Genomic DNA, 20,949 nt, shown 5'->3' on the forward strand with positions numbered 1-20,949 from the left:
TTTGTTTTGTTTTGAAACAACCCTGTTAAGAACCTTCAAGTTGTTGTTCGCATTTGTGAGTTTCTCATTCTCATCCCTCCATATTAATACGAGTTTGGTCATGGGGCATATTGAGTGCATGGAGCAACTGATATTACTAGATATTTCTCCATAGTAGTGTAAAAACCATTCTGCTGCTTTATAACCTGCAAGCAAGTATTACTGTTCGATATTTTAACTTTTTGCCTGTACAATGGGAGGAAAATGTTATTTCTCTGTTTATTAGTGACATTAAAGTTCTTTCAATGTTTTAGACTGCCCTCGTCTTCTCCATGAACTGACTGTCTATATCCTTTGCCCATTTGTCTATTGGATTGTGTGTTTTCTTATTGATTTGTAGGAGTTCTTTATATCTTCTGTACACTAATTGTTTAATGGTTATATATGTTGCAAATATCTTCTCTGGGTGAATAATTCATCATTTAAGTTTGTTTATTCTTTTGATGGGCGATTATTCCTTTTAGTGTAGTAAATTTCATCAGTATTTTCTTTAGTGATTTGTGATTTATGCTTTAAATGGTCATTCCCTACTAAAAAATATATTAAAATATTTATCCATTTTCTTCTGAAAGTACTAATTCTTTGTTTTACAATTTTAGGGCCTTGAATCCAGCTGAAATTTATTTTTGTGTAGAGTATATGGTAGGGAATTCAATTTTTCTATATATATATAGCCAGTTGTTTCAGTACCAATTTATTTAAGGGTCTATCCTTCTTCCACTTATCTGTTAAGCTACCTCCTCTGTAAATCAGGTTTCCATAGCAATGCGATCCTTTGTTCAACTTCATTAGTGTGTTTGTTGATCCCTGCTCTTATACCAGTGTCTTAAGAAGAAGGAAAAGAGGTTCTTTGCTGTTATTTTTATCTCTTGCTCCCTCTCCTATGTTCACCTTTCTGTCCAATAGGTTTGTGGGTGATGCAGCTATCCCCCAGTGAGGCAATGTCGCAGTGATGATCCAGAATTGTTACTGACACACAGTGATACTCAGGATATCACAGATCCTATTCTAGGACAGCGGGTGGGCGGTTTCATTCAGTCTCCAGTTGCTGGGCTGTTCTCTGTCTCATTCAGACCGTTAGACCAAAGCTTGCGCTAAGTCCCAGTCCCAGAAAACACCCTCTCACTATTATTATCAATCTCCTGTCATGTGTGAGGTGGAATGCCCCACTGAGCTGACTCTGACCCCACAATCAAAACAGGGGAATACTGAGCCTCTACTCTGCTGCCAAAGCCTGCTTGCACACCTGCCAAGCCTCTGGCTTCAGCCCCGCTTACTACTTTGCAGATCGATTCTATTTCCAATCCACAGATACGTTTACTTTATTTTTGAGCTCATCTCTGGTGCTCTGCTTTTTTTTTTTTTTTGCATTATCCCTCATTATTATGCAATTGGAAAAGAAGGGCTGCATCTGAGTATTAGGGACTTTGATACCTTGAATGGAAGTAGCAGAACTGAATTTTTCTAACTTGATTAAGATTGAACTGGCAGATCATGGGAAAATAAATCACCATGATGTGAGAAAGAAGAGCAGTATATTAGAAAGCAAAATAATAATAATGATAAGAGCAATGACAGTCTATGTTAAACTGTTCCAAGTGTTTTGCATGGATAATACGCCTTTTAATTTCATTATGTTCTTACACTATTACTATACTTATGTTCTGGAAGAGGGAGGAGGAGGGAGAGCAAAAAAAGAAAAACAGCAAAAAGAACAGAGGGGCTATGTAACTTTCTTGAGGTCACACAACCGGTAAATGGTAGACTTGAACCCAGTGTGTCTAACTCCAGAGCGAGAATCTTAACTATAGCACACGGTACTGCTTCATCCCAGCTTTGCTGCAGGGTAGCTCTGTAGTCCTGGGCATGTCACTTCACCTCTTTGTGACAACATCTTCTCAATTGTGAAATGAGATGTTGGCACTAGATGACCTCTAATTTGTTCTTCTGACTTCTAATCATCTATGATAAAAGGAATTCATAGTTCTGCTTAGTTGCCTATTTCAGAATACCTTCTGAAATTTGCTTTGGGAGGCAAAATCTTTGGCAAATCTCCAAATTTATTTTAAAACAATCTTTAATGAGATATGTAACCATCTTAAAAATACATTTTCATCATTTGAAATGTCCTATAAGAGAAGAGAGAAAGCAAGCTCTGCAGATCAATCATGAGCCTGCAATTATAATACCTGGTGAATGTCAGTTCACTAAGTAAGAATGAAATGTCTTGAACATAAATATAAAACGAAAGGTATAGTTGTGTGAAAAGACTTGAGTCCTGGTTTTTATTCTGCCTCTAACCCAAACTTAACTTTTTTGGACTCTGGTTTCCTTGTTTTTAAAATCAGATAGTTGGATTTTTGAGGTCCAACATCCCCTTAGTTCACAAGTCAGAATCTATCAAAGAAGTTCAGTGAAGGTATTATTTGAATAAGCTAAAAATATATAAGAGGTAAAAGCTGCTTTTATCCCATGAGTGACAAAAATCTCTGGATCAAGTGAGTTTCTTAACTATCTCTCATAAGAAGAATATGTCTGTGTGAAGAATGTGGGCCCTTGTCAGACTGCTTGAGTTAGTTTCTTTCCAAAGAGTTTCTTAAACTTTCTGGTCCTAATACTACTCATTTGTAAAATGAGGATAATCACAATTCCTACTTATTGTGATAACTGAATGAGAGAAACTTAAACTGCTTATACCTGGAGCATAGTAGGTAATCAGCAAATGTTTGCATTTATTAACAGTAGTGATTTGAAGAATTGAGGGTGTCGGAAGAGTCTACGTCATTAAATATCTATTAAAAACATATGTGCATGCCATCACGAATAACTTAGGGGCCTAAAGACAGAAGGGCATTATCAGGGGGAACTTACTGCAATTTCTCTTACACTAAGATCTCATACTCCATATTAGTATTAGTTTGAAAAAAAAAAAGTGATGATATAATAGGCATTCAGTACTACTGGATGCTTTCTACGTTAATAAAATTAGAAATGGTTCCTGCCTTCACAGTAACGGATAACGTCTAAAACCCATGTACAAATGGGAAAAGATGGTGTAGCAAATAAGAGACCTTCCTTGGCTTGCAGGTCACACAACGTCACACCCTGCAATCAGAATGCATTTGTTAGGAAGGAGACGATGCAAAGAACCACAATCACGGTTTCTTCAAAATTTCCCAGAACTGTCTAAGCCATGGAAGCTGTATATAGCCTAAGATGTTCTTACCAAAATCTACTTTTCTATTCTTTTGGCTGAAATGGAGAAAATACAATTGAAATGTAGTAAATGAAGGGACAAACTGAGGGTGAGTAGAAATACTGTAATGGAAGGTTCATTTTATGAACACTTTTATTTTAAAGAGTGTATTCTTTAGATTATGAGTAAAATTTTATGTAGATTCAGATCTAATTTCTCATCAAACAGAAAAACAGAAGGACAAGAACCAAAAACAAAATCACTGACTGCCCAAACTGAAAGCTTCTTGCTTCCACCTGCAATCAGTATATGATATCTATTTTGACTCCTTCTTTGGGTTTTCACAACATAAAATTCCTAACACTTGGCATTTAACTTAAAAAAATTCAAAACAATCATTCAAAGCCATTTTTTGACTTGAAGAAACTACAAAATCCTTTTTTTAGTTGATGAGAGCAGGGACCAATTTCAAACAAGTTCAAAAAGAACTGATGCTGGAAACTGCCTTGAAGATACAAATTGCTATAATTATCTTCGAATATACATATCATTAAACTGAAATGGATGTCAATAAACCAGTAAAAAATATTTAAACTATTCAGGGCCTATTATTACAAAACAACAGAAAAACAATTTCCTCCACTCTTTCAACCACACTAACTCGGACTATAATTTTCACATTTGATCTCTATATACGAAATCAAATAATATTTTCCTTCTATTTACACTATTATTCTATTTTCAAAAGACAGTCAGATACTCTTATATATGTATAAATGCATTTTAAGCCATAGTCAGCATTTTACTTTAAGGAAAATGTGAGCACGGTGGTTTAAAAAAGAGAAATATTTTGGTAAGATCTGAACTGAAATAAACACAATACGGTATTAAAAAATATTCATAGTATGGTTAAAATTCTAATTTAAAGCTATGTTTAGAACAGTCATTCTTAATAACATCCAGAATCTTCTGGCTCTTTCCATAGAGGTATCGCAGTGCCCAAAAAAAACCATATAATGTTCCGTTATTCATTCTGATTGCAGTTTTTAATGTAATTTGCCCTGTGCATCCCAAGTTCACCTTGTCAGAGAGTACTGCTTCCCCAAGGCTGCCCCAGGGTCCTGTTGACGGATGGCTCTAATTGCAGTCGGTGCTGTGAACAAGGCAGCAACTCCGTGCTCCGCGAGCACGCGGAAATAAGCACCAGCATCGGGTGTTCCCACAGGCTTCCCCTACAAGGAGATTCATTTAAAATGTCACTGGGTAAAAGGTCTCATATTTCATTGACAGTTCAATACTTATACATTTAACACAGCGGTATTAATAAAATGGGGTGCTCAACAAATCTTGGTTTTAAAATATCCCCACGTTGTATCATAAATAAAACAAACCAATGCCCAGGCTTCAGAGAGGCCATTTGCTCCATTACATCATCCTAAAAGCTTTTCAAACTGCAGTTGTTCCTTTCTTCAGCTTCAAAAGATAAAGGACAGGAAATATATATCACATTCAATTTAATAATATAAAACAGTCTTCCGTTAGCCAAGAAATTAAATACCTTGTTTTGGGTGGTAGACCAAATGACAAATATGATTGCTGTGAATTTCTAACTTGAACACTCTTTTTCATAATTACTTTTAAAAGTGACAATAAGGGGCACTGGATGGCTCAGTCGGTTAAGCGGTGGACTCCTGATTTTGGCTCAGGTCATGATCCCAGGATCGTGAGATGGAGCCCCACATTGGGCTCCCTGCTCAGTGCGGTCTGCAGGAGGTTCCCTTTTTCCCTTTCCCTCTGCCCCTCCCCCAGTTCATACACTCTTTCTCTCTAAAAATAAATAAATAAAATCTTAAAAAAATATAAGTGACAACAACAATTCTCAAAGTGTTTGGGAAAAGAGAAAAATATTGAATCACAGTGATTTCTGAACAATGACTTTTTCAATTAAATGCCTCACTCCAAGGAAAGCAACTTCTATGACTTAAAAAAACTTCAGTAAGATATCCCCAAATGTATGTTTTCCTTCAAAATGATATTTTACAAATTCAATGGAAAATCCATGAATAAAAATCTAACAATTTTTATAGAATATGTAATCAAAAGGACACAAAGCATTTTTTATTTATTTATTTTTTTTAGAAAGAGAGAGCACACAGTGAGGAGGGGCAGGGGGGTGGGGAATCCCAATCAGGCTCCATGCTGAGCGCAGAGCCTGATGTGGGGCTGGATCTAACAACGCTGAGAGATCATGACCTGAGTCAAAATCAAGAGGCGGCTGCTTAACCGATTGAGCCACCCAGGCGCTCCCCAAAGCATTTTTTAATAGATGTTTATTTGAAATGGAAAATGAACATAGCATACATAAATCAGTGATTCTACAAAAATTCCAAGTGTTCCATAGAATCTATGTTGGCCCAACTATATCCCCTTATTCCTCAAACCATTCTCATCACTGCTACTTTGTCTTTTGATTCTAAAGCAAGGTTCCTGGAATTTTAATATATGTATATGTTTAAAAAAATATATATGTATTACATATATATTTCACAGTTAAATCCTTTTGGAAGGGGTTGGGATAAAAAAAGGAGAAAAGGTTTCTGATTTTCAACCATTCCTTGAAGACTTTAAAGTGTTAAAGAACATTAGGAATTCCCAAAAGATAGCTACTATATGTAATCTTTCCTAAACTTCTCTGTCCACAGCCCCTATATGCATATCTCATGGATCTTATATTCTGGAAAACACACTTGGGAAATACTGATAAGGTAAAAAGAGGAAAGAAGTTGCTAGTAGCAAACAGAGATCTCCCCCAACAGAGAATAATAAATGAACAGATGATAAGAAGAGGCCGACCACAGCTATTCATGAATTTCTACATCTACATCTACTTGGATCTTGGATAGGGCATTATTAATTTGTATTTTCTTTTTTTTTTTTAATGATTACCCTTAATATTCTTTAATGTAAGTATATTTTCTTTTTTTAAAATATAACCTCTTTCTTATATTCTGTTGCTTTTTCTCTTGCTCTTTTAAAACCGAAGTATTTATTGCAAAAAGAAATTCATTTTTATCATCACAACTATCCCAAAACACTTGATTTCAATTTATTCCATTATCACCTCATACAGGTCAACATGTTAATACAGTATAAAAAGCTGCCAGATATAATCTGGCAACTCATATACATAACTGGACTCACAAATTTTGAAGCTTTGAGCACATCAGTCTAAAATGAACCAGCAGGTATATTCTTTTGAACCAAGTAAGGTAAACATTTGACTTTTACTTTTTCTATCTGTCTTAGGCAGATGTTCAGTCCCTGGTGTACTAGATTGTGACTTCAGAAACTTGATCTCACCCACATAAAGATGATTTATTAACTGACCTTATACAATTGACTTTCCCTGTCTATGCTGCCATTTTCTTGCCCGCTAAATAAGAATAAATCACTTTTCCAATATTTCCTCGAAAGCTAAAAGCACTGAGATAATATTTTAAAGTAGTTTGACATCCACTGAAGAAAGATATTTTATAGCCAATTGGAACTGAATTCTACTACAGTTCCAGTGTCATGGGACAAAGATAATATACTCACTAAAGGGGGATATTAGTGCCATAACAAAATGCTATACCATGATTACCTACATAGAGGACACAATTTGATGTATTTTACAATGCCTTCAATTAATTATGTCTAATGATAATGACAGCTTAAACATTAGAAATATTAGTTAAAAACTCTACCATATCTTTTTATAAATAATATAATAATTAGTATTGCAATTCTGATCCACACCAAATACATTTTCATCAATATTCTATTTATTGAGCATAAAAATCATGATAACATAGCATTCCTATTAGGACACGGAAGGAAGTGATGTATATAATCTCACCTTATTCGTTTGTAAGTTAGTTGAGCTCAAAAAGGTTCAGATTTTTGCATTTTATTGTCCATTCCCACAGAATTATCCGATGCTATGTTTCACTATTTTAGAATTTAGTGACTCAATGGCTTATTGGTTTTATTGAATACTCTTCTCCCCTGCCCTCCTGCACATACGCAAGCTTGTTACATCCACACACGTGCGTGCACACGCAGGCAATATAATCCCTTTACAGTACTGTTTAAAAATAACCAATAACACACTAACCACACTGAGTTGCCTGGAGAAAGTGACTGATTCCAGAACTTGTATATTCAGTGAGGAACAACAGCCAAACACTATTCAACTGAAAAGGAGGAAGATTCTAAAACTGTGGGGATTTTTAACAAACATACACACCGAAAGCAGTAATGTGGCTAAAAGGTAACAATAACTTAAAAACCCTTCAAAACTCAAATCGATGTCATTGCCGTTTGCTTTTATTCCCTTTGCCCAAACTAAAGGCTAAAGTGTCCGTTGCTGCCCAGAAACCAAAAGCAAAAAGCAATCCCTACGATGGCACAGCAGAGATTCTAAGCTTTTGGCTGTTATAAATCATGAAGTTTTAACCCCAGAGATTTATAAAACATCAACTGCTAATATTTATAATGTGGTTAGTGATGGTACAAAGCATAGAAACCAAGACAGATAAATTCCTGAAGATTCAGTTGCACATATGATTTTCTACCACTTACGATTCAATGTGTTAAGTTTTAAGGAATCAGAGATGATAGACTATGAGTTAGAAAACCAGGTGATGTCTCAGCTTCTCACATAATCCCTACTGAGGTTCAGTGACAGCACTGGAAAGTAGTGAAAGACAGCACCTTACCAAGACAAAGACAAGCTTAAACACCAAAGTTAGATCTTTGAGCAAAAAAAATCACTGCTTTATTAATCCTATGATTTCGGTTTATCCAAAGGCTTGGTGTCAAAGCTACTTGTAGTTTCTCGGATTTTGACATAAAAATTTCCAAGTTAACTGAGGTTTCTGCCTCTTTTTGTGGCAGGATTAAAAATACATCTGGTCTCTTTGAACACTACTTCTGAGAATATCACCGAAGGCATGTTTGTACTGCAGTTCTCAGGTGAAGACAGCAACATCCGTTATAGACTAGTTCTGAATTTAATTTCAGCAGACAGGTGCAGCAGTGCTGGCTTGTTTATTTTGGAAGTGGGATGAAACTGGCAATAGCATCTGTTGAATCTCTACTACATGCCTGTGTCTTTACCGAGGGCTGAAAGTTTGAGCATGCAACATCTAAACTTGAGACTTGTTATAACATAAGCAGGTCCCCAGGGTATAATATTTAGTGAAAGAAAAGTGAAATGCAGAATAGCGTGCCTATCATTTGGATGATGCCATTTGTATGAAAATAAAGGATGGGGCATTGCTTGTGTAAGAATGAACTATTAGACACAGAAGAATGACTGCTCCCAAGTCAGAGAAACTGAACAGCGGGGAACAGAGGACAGTGGGATTTGCACTCTTTACCCTTTTGTGAGTTTTGAAGTTATGAACTAAATGAGTGTACAACAACCTCTTTTAAAAATGGGCTTTTTCTTCCCTAAAGTTCCTCTCTCAATAACTCACATTATCTTGTTCCAATCTTGAAAACATTACTGCCGCTTAAGGGCTTGTATCCAGAATATAAAAAAATATTAAAAAATAAAAAATATACTGATAACTGAAATCTGACTATAGGGGACCATACACTGAGAAAATAATTGGGGAGAATTGCCTCATTCTTTATGTCTTACTCTATAAACTAGACTCCAGACTGTACATATATATTATGATTCATAGGACAAAGCACCTGAATACAATTATCCTTTCTCCAAAGTCAAAAAGAAAAGCCCCAGGCCACCCACTCTTCCTGTTTTTTTGCCAGACTTCTGAAAGCTAAATTTCAGTTTGAGGGTTTTGTTGGTTGTATTACTGCTCGAAAGGATTATATCTTAATCTTTTAGATGAAGGGTTTCTGACCGGACTTCAGGTCAAGTGTATGAGTATTCTGATTTTTTTAATGTGCATATATTCATGACCATTTACATTCAATAAGGCATATGTTTTATGAACTCTAGATGACTTGGGCACATAATGAACTAGTACTTCAGAACATCAATTTTTATTAAATCAAAATTCATCATTATGTAAAAATAGCATCACACTCACCAATTCACTATCTACCTTACAGCTTTGAAATGCTGTAATTCATTAAAAATGAAAATAAAACTTTGAACATACTGAGCTGTATATGATTTTCTCTTTAGAAAAGTTAATCCTATGAGAAGTTCATGAAGGATCTGTTATCTATTCACTATAAAAAGAATGTATTTTTAATTTTTTAATGGGAGATTTCAGCTTCCTAAATAAAAAAAAAAACACTAATCAGACTAAAATAAAATATTATTAATTTGGTAATACACCTAAAATGGGGGGACAAATGGGATGATCATTTTGCAGAGGTTAATAAATACTTTTTTCACTTGCTGGCCTGGTGACAAGTCAGAACTCATTTTCAGTTTATTTTAGTTTTGTTTTAATTAATAGAGCAAGCAAGTTTTTTCCCTATATTCTGCACGGTCAAGTAGTCAATTAATCCCCTGATTAATTACCACCTGGAAGGCACTGTGCCAGGCACGGGGTGGGGGGCACAGAAATGACAAACATCCCCTGTCCTCAGTTTCCAGTATCATAGCACTGAATCTACAAGTTCAGAGGAATCTAGACGGTATAACAGAAGCACAGAGAACACCTCAATCGGCCTGAGGAAAGCAAAGGAAATACCAGAGAGGAGATGATATTTAACTTGCTCCCTTAAGAAAAAGGATCACTCTGCAACATGATCAGCACAAAAGTGGAATTTTACTATCAGGAACAACGCAATCACTTCCAGTTCTGCTCATGTAAGTGCCCATATTACAGGATTTTTAAGTGGAAAGTTGAGTCAGAGGCCAGGAACCAGAGATAAGACTTTAAATATAGGCAAAAGGCAGATGACTATCAACCACGTGTATTAGGCAAATGGGTTTAAATTATGTTTTTTAAGAGACAAGAGTTCTCTGAAGGCTTTTTATTTTTTTTAATTTTTGAATTAAAGTTTTTATCCAGACTCTTCATTTGGCCTCCACTGATACCCAACTGGGAGAATGCTTCTCATTGCTACTGGTTGGGTTCCACTTCCAGCAGTGGGTTTCCACTGATAACTCCCTGGCTGGGGGAGGTAAGAGTGTCCTGTTACTGCTCCCTGCATGGCCTTCTCTGACACGACCCCAATAGGGAGTGAGAGGGGTACCTCATTACTGATGGGAGAGGTGTAAGTCCAGACCCCTATGGGCTTCACTGTCACTGCAAGTTTGACGGGTCCTCATTACTACTAGGCAGGGATAAAAGTCTTGGCTCCCTAGTCAAACTTCTCTGACACCCCTATGGGAAGATGGAGGGTTACCGCTCCTCCTTACAACTAGATAAATGTGAAGTCTAAACTCAGCTTTTGCTGTTGGGGGGCGGGGAGAGACAGCATGGATTTTTCTGTGGTGTTTAGGCATATACATCTTATGCTCAAGATGACACGAACTGAACTCACCATCTCCATGTATGGAACATCCAAAGATGGGCTAACAATAAGTTGGTGCTCATCAGGAAGATCTGATACAGAAATAGGAGTACTTGGAAGCCTTGGTTTAACTACTACTACTAAATCTAACTACATGGAGATTACCCCAAAAATATAAGCAGAATGAGAAAAGAAGGCTAGGAATAATACCCATATAAGCCCCAATGTTTAGGACCAAAGTAAGAGAAACCAAGAGAAAAAAGGAGGTCAAGCTGTCTGAGAGATAGGAGAACAGAGGCGTAGAGCTCAATTTACTTTCATGAGCATTCATTGAGTGTTTAGTGTATGCTATGCACTGTTCTTGAGGGTCTCACGGTTTACTAGATATGAACAGATAATATCAAAACAGTATGCTCAGCTCAGTGATCAGTGATAGACATATGCTCAGGGGGCAGTGGAACCATGGAAAGGGCACCAAACAAAACCAAAGGCTGTAAGAGGAAACTTTGAAAAGATGGTAACATCTAAGCAGAGTCTTCTAGTAGGAATTAACCTGGTAAGGAAAGACACAAGAAAAGTCATGGGAAAAGTCATACCAGGAAGAAGAAAAAGACAGAAAAACAGCAAAAGGACATGGAGCTCAAGAGGAGAGAGAATTACTTGCAGGAAACAGCATGGTTGATGCGCCAAGAGAGTGAAAAGAAAATCAGACTGAAGACCTTTTGACTTGGCCACTTATGAAGTCACTGTTGACCTCTGCTGCGGTAGATTCTAGGAAGTGATGCAGACAGAAATTGCATCAGAGTGGGATACAGAGTGACTAGAAGAATATTAAATTCACACAGTGTGGATTTGGTACTTTTTTCAAGGAGTTTAGTGGAGAAGAAAATAAAGATGGGATATCTAGAAGTGGGCAAAGGTCTAAAAAGCTTTGTTTTGTTATCAGAAAGAAAAGAGGATGTTTACACAGTGTATGAAAGAAAGCAGAGTAGAGATGAAAGGTTTTAGAATGTAGTTATTATATTTAATCTTTTACATAAAAATACTTGTAAAACATCTACACTCTTCTTGAGCATATCATTCCAGGATAAAGACAAACAACTGAGCCCCTTTCATGGTGTTAAAATCATGTTTCAAATAAACTCAAAAAATAGGGTGCCTGGGTGGCTCAGATGGTTAAGCGTCTGCCTTCGGCTCAGGTCATGATCCCAGGGTCCTGGGATCGAGTCCTGCATCAGGCTCTCTGCTCAGCGGGGAGCCTGCTTCTCCCTCTGCCTCTCTCTCTGTCTCTTATGAATAAATAAATAAATCTTTAAAAAAAAAAAACTCAAAAAATAAAAAAAAGCTGATGGTAAATGCACAAGAACAGTATATTCTTCAGCTCTAAATGCAGCTTAATACTTCTAAATATAAATACTTAGAGTGGCACTTTCAGCTCTGTTACACTTGTGTTACCTATAGCACAATTCATTATAGGTATTCAGTGTGGAGATTTATTTTGTTTACTTCAAAGGGAATGATTATTAAAAAAAAAAAAAACCTTTATTCTATTGCAATAACTTTGATATAATACTTTCTAGAAATCCTTTAGGGATAGACATCAAGCTGATTAGTATACGTTTTTCGTAATATAATTTTTACTGGCTTTGTTCAGCACAATTTAAAAAGCTGGCTATTATTTTTCTTTATTCCTTTCTCTTTTGAAATCATATTTTTAACTGGAAGAATATATAAAAATGTCTCCTGTCCCCAATCCAAATTTTTCTGTTCGCACTTAGAAACTACTTCTTTAAAAGTTTCAGTAAAAAAAAATTATCTTTAGGTGGTATTAATTTCATTTTATTACCTCATATAGGACTGTTGTGTTCCCATGCAGAAGAGGTCCATAACAGATATAGGAATGGCCAACAACCCAGCCTAAGTCAGAGGCTGCCCACCACACCTAAAAAATAAGATAATAAAATACGTAAGTGTTCACCAGGGAAATGTTATGTATCATGAATTTAAAGCCACAATTACCTCTCCAGGTTTAAGTCCATAGATAGAAGACATTGTCCAGTTTAGCATCACAGCATATCCCCCAGTGGGTCTAACAACACCCTAAAGGAGAGAAAACGTGAAGTCAACATCAGCAACCAGTGGGTTAAAAGATTATCTGCCTTCACACTATCCATCTTAAAAAGTCCCTGTTTAAATTATTTTATATTCTACAAACTACATACTACTTTGGCTTTCATATAATTGTATTTACATCAATATTTATTTGGCTCCCTCAATCATAAACACAGAAACATTTGTCTACATCAGTTCACTTCTAGAATCCATTTTCACAGACCATTCTTGACTTTCTAAAGAAAACTTAAGACCTCACAGAACCACAAGTAATAAAAATTTTTTTCCAGGGGTGACATAAATTAATGACATTACATTTACAGACATTTTTCCAGAATAAAAAAGGAAACTCTCAAAATTAAGTGCACAGAAAAGTCAAAGGTAATTGTATTCTTCAAACACCGGCTAACGTAAGGATGGCTATCCCTTAATATTATTAAATAATAATAGGATGCTTAGAGGAAATAAAGTCATATTCTAACTGGAGCCTCATTACAATGGTATACTGGGGATCGTGCTAGTATAGTATTAAAGCTAAACAATCCTTTAATGATGAATTCTGGAATTCTGACAAAGCAATCCTCCTGGGCCGGATCTAAGGCTGACAGATTCACCTTCTATTACATTTGGGGCAAAAGTAGGCATTGCTACATCACAGTATTAAGGCTTTCATTAACCAGTTTCTAGCAGCTATCCGTGATATTGAACATATTCAACTTTAACACAAGATTAATATTTGAAAACTGGCACAAGAGTCACCATAAATAAAAGCTGATGATAAATTTAATAATTGCATTTATTGCTTCACTATAATCATTAATCATCATTGGCTTAAAAAGGCTTAACCATGTGAATATTCAGAATGGTCAAGTGAATACTTGCTAAAAAAACAAGCTATATTTCACTCACATGAATTTTGAAACTTCCTTTAGTAGAGCAATTAATATTACTCTATGCAGAAAATAATTATTTTACCTAAAGGCAAACACGACCCTAATTGATACACGTACTACTAGCTGGAACTTTCTAGCGTAACTCAGAAGCTTTAACGTGCATACGTGAATCAGAGAAATGAAAAACAAACTGACTTTCCACTAGTTACTAAAGTTGCTGCTCTCCTCAGGTACCACTAATAAAACACAGGTATCAAGCTGTGGAACACATTTTATCTACCAGCGGAAACACCTGGCCTCTTGGCAAATGTCTCATGCAGCTTCATTGGCATTTGACAGCTACTTTCTACATTGTATGACACGGTTAGCATGCAGCTGGCTCTCCTGATCACCATCGGAGTATCAGAAATCCTTAGTCCCCTGCCAGTAGGTTTCACACGTGCACTTTCCCAGTATATTCTGTACTATCTTCCATGAACTTCCCTCATTACTTTCTTTTACTGAGATCTTTTTTTATGATTCAGTACCTTGAGGAATTTGATAGTCATCAACTTGCAAATTTTTTATTCATTTTGTAGAGAAGAAAAAGTGAAGCCTTTTTTCATAGATAATATGCTCTCCATATACTATGGTAGACAGTGATAAGTAATGTCAGTAATGATTTCATTTAAGATGTTTTAGAATTTTCTGTCCATCTACCAGTCCCTGCATTTAGAGCTCATTGTTATCAATAATTCAAAATATTATTATAACTAGGTACATTTTTAGATTATACTGTAAAAAGGGTAAGACGAATCAACTGAGAATGATAAAAAGGAAGAAAAGGCTAGAAAAAAACATGAGTAGTAATTCATTTGTAAAACTAAAAAGATAATTTAAGGAATAAACTATCAAATTTCTCTTTCCCTCTCAAGGGGACTTTATCCTTTACCCTTCTTTAAAGGATTATTAACCAATGCCGCTTTCCCCAGAAAATGGTGAGTGCTAAAATCCATTTGATGCCAAAAAAGTGGGACTTAAAAAATGAGACCATGCATGAAAAAACATTTAAAATTATAAAGTATCGGGGTGCCTGGGTGGCTCAGTCGTTGAGCGTCTGCCTTCGGCTCGGGTCATGATCCCAGGGTCCTGGGATCGAGCCCCGCATCGGGCTCCCTGCTCGGCTGGAAGCCTGCTTCTCCCTCTCCCACTACCTCTGCTTGTGTTCCCTCTCTCGCTGTGTCTCTCTCTGTCAAATAAATAAACAAAATCTTTAAAAATAATAAATAAAATAAAATTATAAAGTATCTATAATTTAGTATTATCTATAATTTAGTATCCTATTAACAAAAATATTTCTTTAGCTCTAGCAATTATTGCTTTTTATTTTTCCCTGTGCTGATACCACCCAAAGCCAGAAATGTCCAAACAACTAAAGGTTGCCATCAAAGATTCTCATTAAAAACAACTGAAATGGGGCGCCTGGGTGGCTCAGTTGGTTAAGCGACTGTCTTCGGCTCAGGTCATGATCCTGGAGTCACAGGATCGAGTCCCGCATCGAGTCCCGCATCGAGTCCCGCATCGAGTCCCGCATCGGGCTCCCTGCTCGGCAGGGAGTCTGCTTCTCCCTCTGACCCTCCTCCCTCTCACGCTCTCTGTCTCTCATTCTCTCTCTCTCAAATAAATAAATAAAATCTTAAAAAAAAAACAAAAAACAACTGAAATGGAGCAAATAGAGGAAAGCCGTGATGTCTGTTTTTCATTGGTCTTTGATATCCACTTATTTTTATCTTTTTTAAGGATAAGTATAAAAATTTCTGTCAAGTATCATTTTACCATTCATTAATCTAGATAATAGATCTGAAATTTGGTCTTTGCCTCCAAAATATTTGGGTAATAATTACCAATTTTCTGAGTATTTGATATGGTGTAGGAAAAAAACCTGCGTAATTCCATGTTCTTTCATGTAGATCTTTCATAGAAAGTTTGAAAGTAAAATAAAAATGGAAAGATTAGGTTAAAAAAGAGAATTTCTTTATTATAATATTAATATGTGACTAAAAATAAGATGATAAAGCTTTTTTTGTTTGTTTCTTGTTTGTAATCACATTTTCCAGGTAATGATAATTAAAATGCAAAAGAGAAACTTTGTTCAGTCTCTGAAAACACATAAATCATGCTCAAAAATGAAATCATTATATTCTAATAGTCAAAATAAATCAGAAACTAAAAACTCTTTTAAACATATTTGAGGGACATCTGGGTGGCTCAGTCCGTTAAGTGTCTGCCTTCGGCTCAGGTCATGATCCCTCATCAGGCTCCTTGCTCAGCGGGTACCCTGCTTCTCCCTCTGCCTGCCACTCCCCCTGACTGTGCTCTCTCCCTCTCTCTCTCCCTCAGTCTCTCTCTCTGACAAATAAATAAATAAAATCTTTTTTAAAATAAATAAATAAAACATATTTGAAATCTTGAGTATGAGGTAAAAACAATCAATATCAGTGCTTACCCCTAAAACCCAAGCATGCTGCATTTTACTCTCTTGAATGTCTGCTATTACCTTCCTTATGTACTTGTACTCTATCTACCTTAAAAATTAAAACATTGGATAAACTAATGTATTGTCAGAAAAGCCCTGTAACCTGCCAGTATACTGTTCTGGTATTTGTAGTATTAGCCATAACACTTAAAGTCTACTGGAAAACTTGAAAGACTTCTGGGTGGGAATAACACTCTATACCCCAAATAAAGACATGAAAGTGAATTCTACCTCAAAAATGCAAAAGGAGACGACATAAAGGTGCTTTTTAAAACAAACAAAACAACAATAATAATACATTTTTAATGTATATGGGCATTTTAAAACTTCAATCCACATAGGTAAAATTAAAGGCTGGTTATTAGTCACCCATGAATAGGACCACAGAATCATCCCAGATGGTTCTTTATGATTTCCAGTTTAATGAGCTTCCTTTGAAAACAAGGAAAACCACAAAATATCATAAATGGGGCCATTAAAGTAAAACATAAAAGAGAACCTGTCTGCATCAAGTGTGGTATGCAGTTTTGGTTGCCACAACTTAAGAAAAATACAGAACAATATGGGTTTTAGCAGCAGAAGAAGAAAGACTGAGTGTGATAAGATTTTGAGTTTAGGATTCTTCATCCTAAAAGTGGGTTTTTTTCCTTAGTTGATTTATAAAAATCTGAAAAGCAAATCTTAAAATACTCAGGTAAGAGAAGTTTAGAGTACTCAACAAAACTTCATACTTTCTAAGTTGAGCCCCTTTGTCATCCTACTCTGTAACAAGCTTATATAAAACAAATATGCATATTTTCATCCATGATATATGTATTTATTCACACATCTATGTGTAAATATATATGCTTATGCATATGTGCATGCATGTTTCAATTCAACCTGACAAGTTGGAAAAAAACAAAAAGAAAGGGTAAATATTTTACCTAAATACAAGAAATCGATCACAAGATGATGATTGGGGTCAAGTGAATTGAGAAATAAAAGACTGAGTTCTGATTACTTAAAAAATCCAACAGATCAACAATAATCTTGTTCTTATAATGGCTTTACTGATGATATCCCCTCTTTCTAGAATGAACCACCACCCCACCTCTTCCCTAAACGTGGTTAGCTCCTACTTCATCAGAGAACGACTTAAAGACATCATGAAAGTGTCACCTCATCTGGAAGTTGTCCCCAACCCCAGTTTGTGTTAAGTGTCTCTCCTGATTCTTCCTTGGCTCCCAGGCTGGCTCACGTCCTTGGAGTGACCAGCTGGACTGAGGGCTGCATTTTCCCCCCTATTCTGAGAATGCTTCTTCATCTTCAGCACAGTAACTGCCGTGGAGTAGGCATGTAATCCATTTGTTGACTGATTCAATATGTGAACAGTTGAGTGAATACGCACATGTAAGAAAAATACAATTCTTGTTTTAAATAGTCTTCTTTGTTCAGGAGAAAGCTTTGAAACTTGTTGAACTTAGTGATTCGTATTAGTAGAAATGGAATGGTTCCATATGGGATAGTGCATCAAACATAAAATCTCTTGCTGCCGGCTTTCGGAGGGCTCTGAAGCTGCCTCTACAGAGGATACTTTAGCAGCAATATTTTTTATTGATCTGAACAACTGTGAGATAAGAAGCAAAGGTATAGCAAGTTCAGCATTTTAACTGCAAGCATTGTACCACAGATAAAAAAAAGTTCACTGCTTTTTTATTTGACTTTCTCCTATGTTTTGTTCTAGGGTAGGAAATATGAATGCCACCTAACATGTAGGAATAAAGGTGACATAAATTGTGTAAATGCACATCAGAACCAAAGGCCTACCACCTTCTCATTATGCCTTTCTTTCTTTTTTGTTCACTTGCTTCTTTCTGGTTTTTTTCTTTTCTTTTTTTTATTATGTTCAGTTAGCCAGCATATAGTACATCATTAGTTTTTGATGTAATGTTCAATGTTTCCTTAGTTGCATATAACACCCAGGGCTCATCACCACACATGCCCTCCTTAATACCCATCACCCAGTTACCCCATCCCCCCACCCACCTCCCTTCTGTAACCCTCAGTTTGTTTCCTGGAGTCCGGAGTCTCTCATGGTTTGTCTCCCTCTCTGATTTCTTCCCATTCAGTTTCCCCTCCCTTCCCCTATGGTCTTCTGCTCTACTCCTTATGTTTCACATATGAGTGAAACTGTATGATAATTGTCTTTCTCTGCTTATTTCACTTAGCATAATCCCCTCCAGTTCCACCCATGTTGATGCAAATGGTGGGTATTCATCCTTTGTGATGGCTGAGTAATATCCCATTGTATATATGAACCACATCTTCTTTATCCATTCTTCTTTCTTTCTTTCTCTTTCTTTTTTTCTTTTTCTCCCTCCCTCCCCTCCCTCCCTCCTTCCCTTCCTCCCTTCCTTCCTTCCTTTTCTTTTCTTAAAGTGCGTTTGACATACAATACTATATTAGTTTCAGGTGTACAACATAGTGATTCAATATTTATGTACATTAGGAAGTGATCACCACGATAAATCTAGCTACTACCTGTCATCATACAAAGTTGTTATATATTATTAATTATATTCCTTATAGTTTGTACATTGTATCCCTGTGTCTTATTTATTTCTTAACTGGAAGATGGTACTTCTTTATCCCCTTCCCCTATTTTGCCTATCTCATCAGGCCCTCTGCTCTGGCAACAATCAGATTGTCCTCTGTATCCATAGGTCTGTTTCTGTTTTGTTTTGTTTCGCTTTTTAGATTTCACATATAAGTGAATTCATACAGTATTTGTCTTCTCTGCCTGACTTTTTTCTCTTAGCATGAAGTCCTCTCATGGTTTCCTTTCAATCCTTTGCTTTCTTTCCCCCTTTCTCCTGCTCTCCTTTTCTGCTTTGGCACTGGACTTTTGTTTTGTTCCTTCAGTGTGTGCGTGTGTGTGATTATCACTGTCCCTTCATGATATCAAGCTGGAAGAAGATACATATGACCATCACTAAATCTCCCTCTCCCCAAAGGACACCCCATCCAGATGAGGGATTCTTCCATCGTGCAGTACTTTGAAGTATCTTGAATAAAGGCACCCAAACTAAATAGGATAGAGGCCTACAACACTGCAGAAATGTATGCAAAGCAGCTCAATTGTGGTTGCTGGATTATTTACAGCAGCTGACAGATTAACCTCTCATACAGCAACCTGACAAATCCAGGGTTGGCAGATGCAGAGATGCAAATATGCCCTAAATATATCTGCAACTATTAACCAAAGAACAGATTGCCTTATGAGTGTCTTAGATGTGCCTATGAGAAATGAGTATTTTTAAGCAGAATATTTTTATGGGCTCACAACATTATTTTTCCTCATGTAGATCAAAGATTGAGAGAACAAATTATATGATGCCATGAAATTTATACTTAAATGCTTCATAAATGTATGTGTGCTCATCTTTCCTGTACTTCTATTCTGGGAATCCAAGTATTAAAATTTCAGATCCCATTAATCCTGATTATACCTACCAAAGTGAAATGAGAATCTTTTGAATAAAGAGGAGTCTGGGAACTAACTGGAGAAGCAAAAGATCATTTAACAAATATTCTGAGGATTTATCATGGCCCAATTTTTAGGATAGTGACATAGTGGAGTCAAAGATGTATGAAATATATTCTAAAACCTCTGAAAACATGCAATGTTATGAAGATAAGTAAACAAAAACTAGCAGCGATAAGGTAGAATAAAATAAGTAGCATAAAGATTTGTTGACAATGTATAATTTCAACACAACTGAAATTCTAAAGTGCACTAGAGGGATGAAGGAAGTAGTTCTGAGGGACCTGAGAGATGACTTTTTCTTGCCCTTCTGCATGCCCTACTGTGAAAACCTCCTCACTCCCATGCTTAAACACTAAAGGTCTATCACTCAACCCAGATGCACTTCTTAGACCCAGACCTTCACTTCCAACTTCTGGCTAGGCACCTCCACGTTAATGTCCCAAAGATGCATCATACTCAATGTGTCCCCAAATTCGCAGTTTCCCCTGCCCTAAACCACCTCCTATGTTTAGTAAATATGCAAAAACCATTCTCCCATGTTCTGTGTCAAATCTTGAACCCTTCCTCTGCCTCACTCCTATCTTTGAACAAAATGTGATTCCTCTTAATTAAGTGTGCTATCCTAAGTAGAGTCCTAAAAGCCTGAAAACGAATCTCCTTGCCTCCATTGTGTGTACCTGTCTATCTTCCCAACAAAATGGTGCAAGGGTTTACCTTCCTTCATGTTCTTCTCTCCCTCTTCAGTAGCATTAGTGCCCTCCATTCCTTATATACAGAATATGACCTAAACTTCTTGGCTAAATTTTAAGAGTCTGGCCCCTGCCTATATATCTAGTCATTTCTCCTCCTCACTTATACCAGATGCACTAGCCATCCTGGAAACTTCCTTTGCTTATGCTAACCCTTTCTGCCTATACTGACCTGCTCTCGGTGATGCCACTCTATGAAGAAGTTTTATCCATCCTTCAAATGTCATCTTATAAGAGCTTTCTTTGACCACCCTTTGATGGAACAGCTCTCCCACTCTTCCCACCACTGGGTCCCATTACCGTGCTTTATTTTTGTTCATAACACTTTTCACATATTCCATAGCTCTTTGTTTCATGCCTGGGTCCTGGCTATAGAGTACAAGCTTCTAAAAAGACAGCCAGACACATATTTGGGTGCTCAGTCATAT

The 20,949-nt window shown here is 36.5% G+C and overlaps 1 protein-coding gene across 5 annotated transcripts in view; it reads right to left on the minus strand.

The window, feature by feature from the left end:
- ACSS3 (acyl-CoA synthetase short chain family member 3) overlaps positions 1–20,949 on the minus strand; it is a 136,208-nt gene that overhangs the window by 56,917 nt on the left and 58,342 nt on the right. For all 5 annotated transcript variants that reach the window (XR_004678705.1, XM_035002064.1, XM_035002063.1 and 2 more), the window contains 3 exons: positions 12,743–12,823; positions 12,570–12,665; positions 4,316–4,467 (listed from right to left, as the gene is read on the minus strand). Coding sequence is in view for 4 of the 5 variants with exons in the window: in XM_035002064.1 (XP_034857955.1) it covers positions 4,316–4,467; positions 12,570–12,665; positions 12,743–12,823 (329 nt within the window). In the remaining variant the exon portion in view is untranslated. The remainder of the gene's footprint in view (positions 1–4,315; positions 4,468–12,569; positions 12,666–12,742; positions 12,824–20,949) is intronic.

This window comes from Mirounga leonina, unplaced genomic scaffold (genome assembly GCF_011800145.1).
Source record: "Mirounga leonina isolate KUSES-001 unplaced genomic scaffold, KU_Mleo_1.0 Mir_126, whole genome shotgun sequence".
Classification (NCBI taxonomy): domain Eukaryota; kingdom Metazoa; phylum Chordata; class Mammalia; order Carnivora; family Phocidae; genus Mirounga; species Mirounga leonina.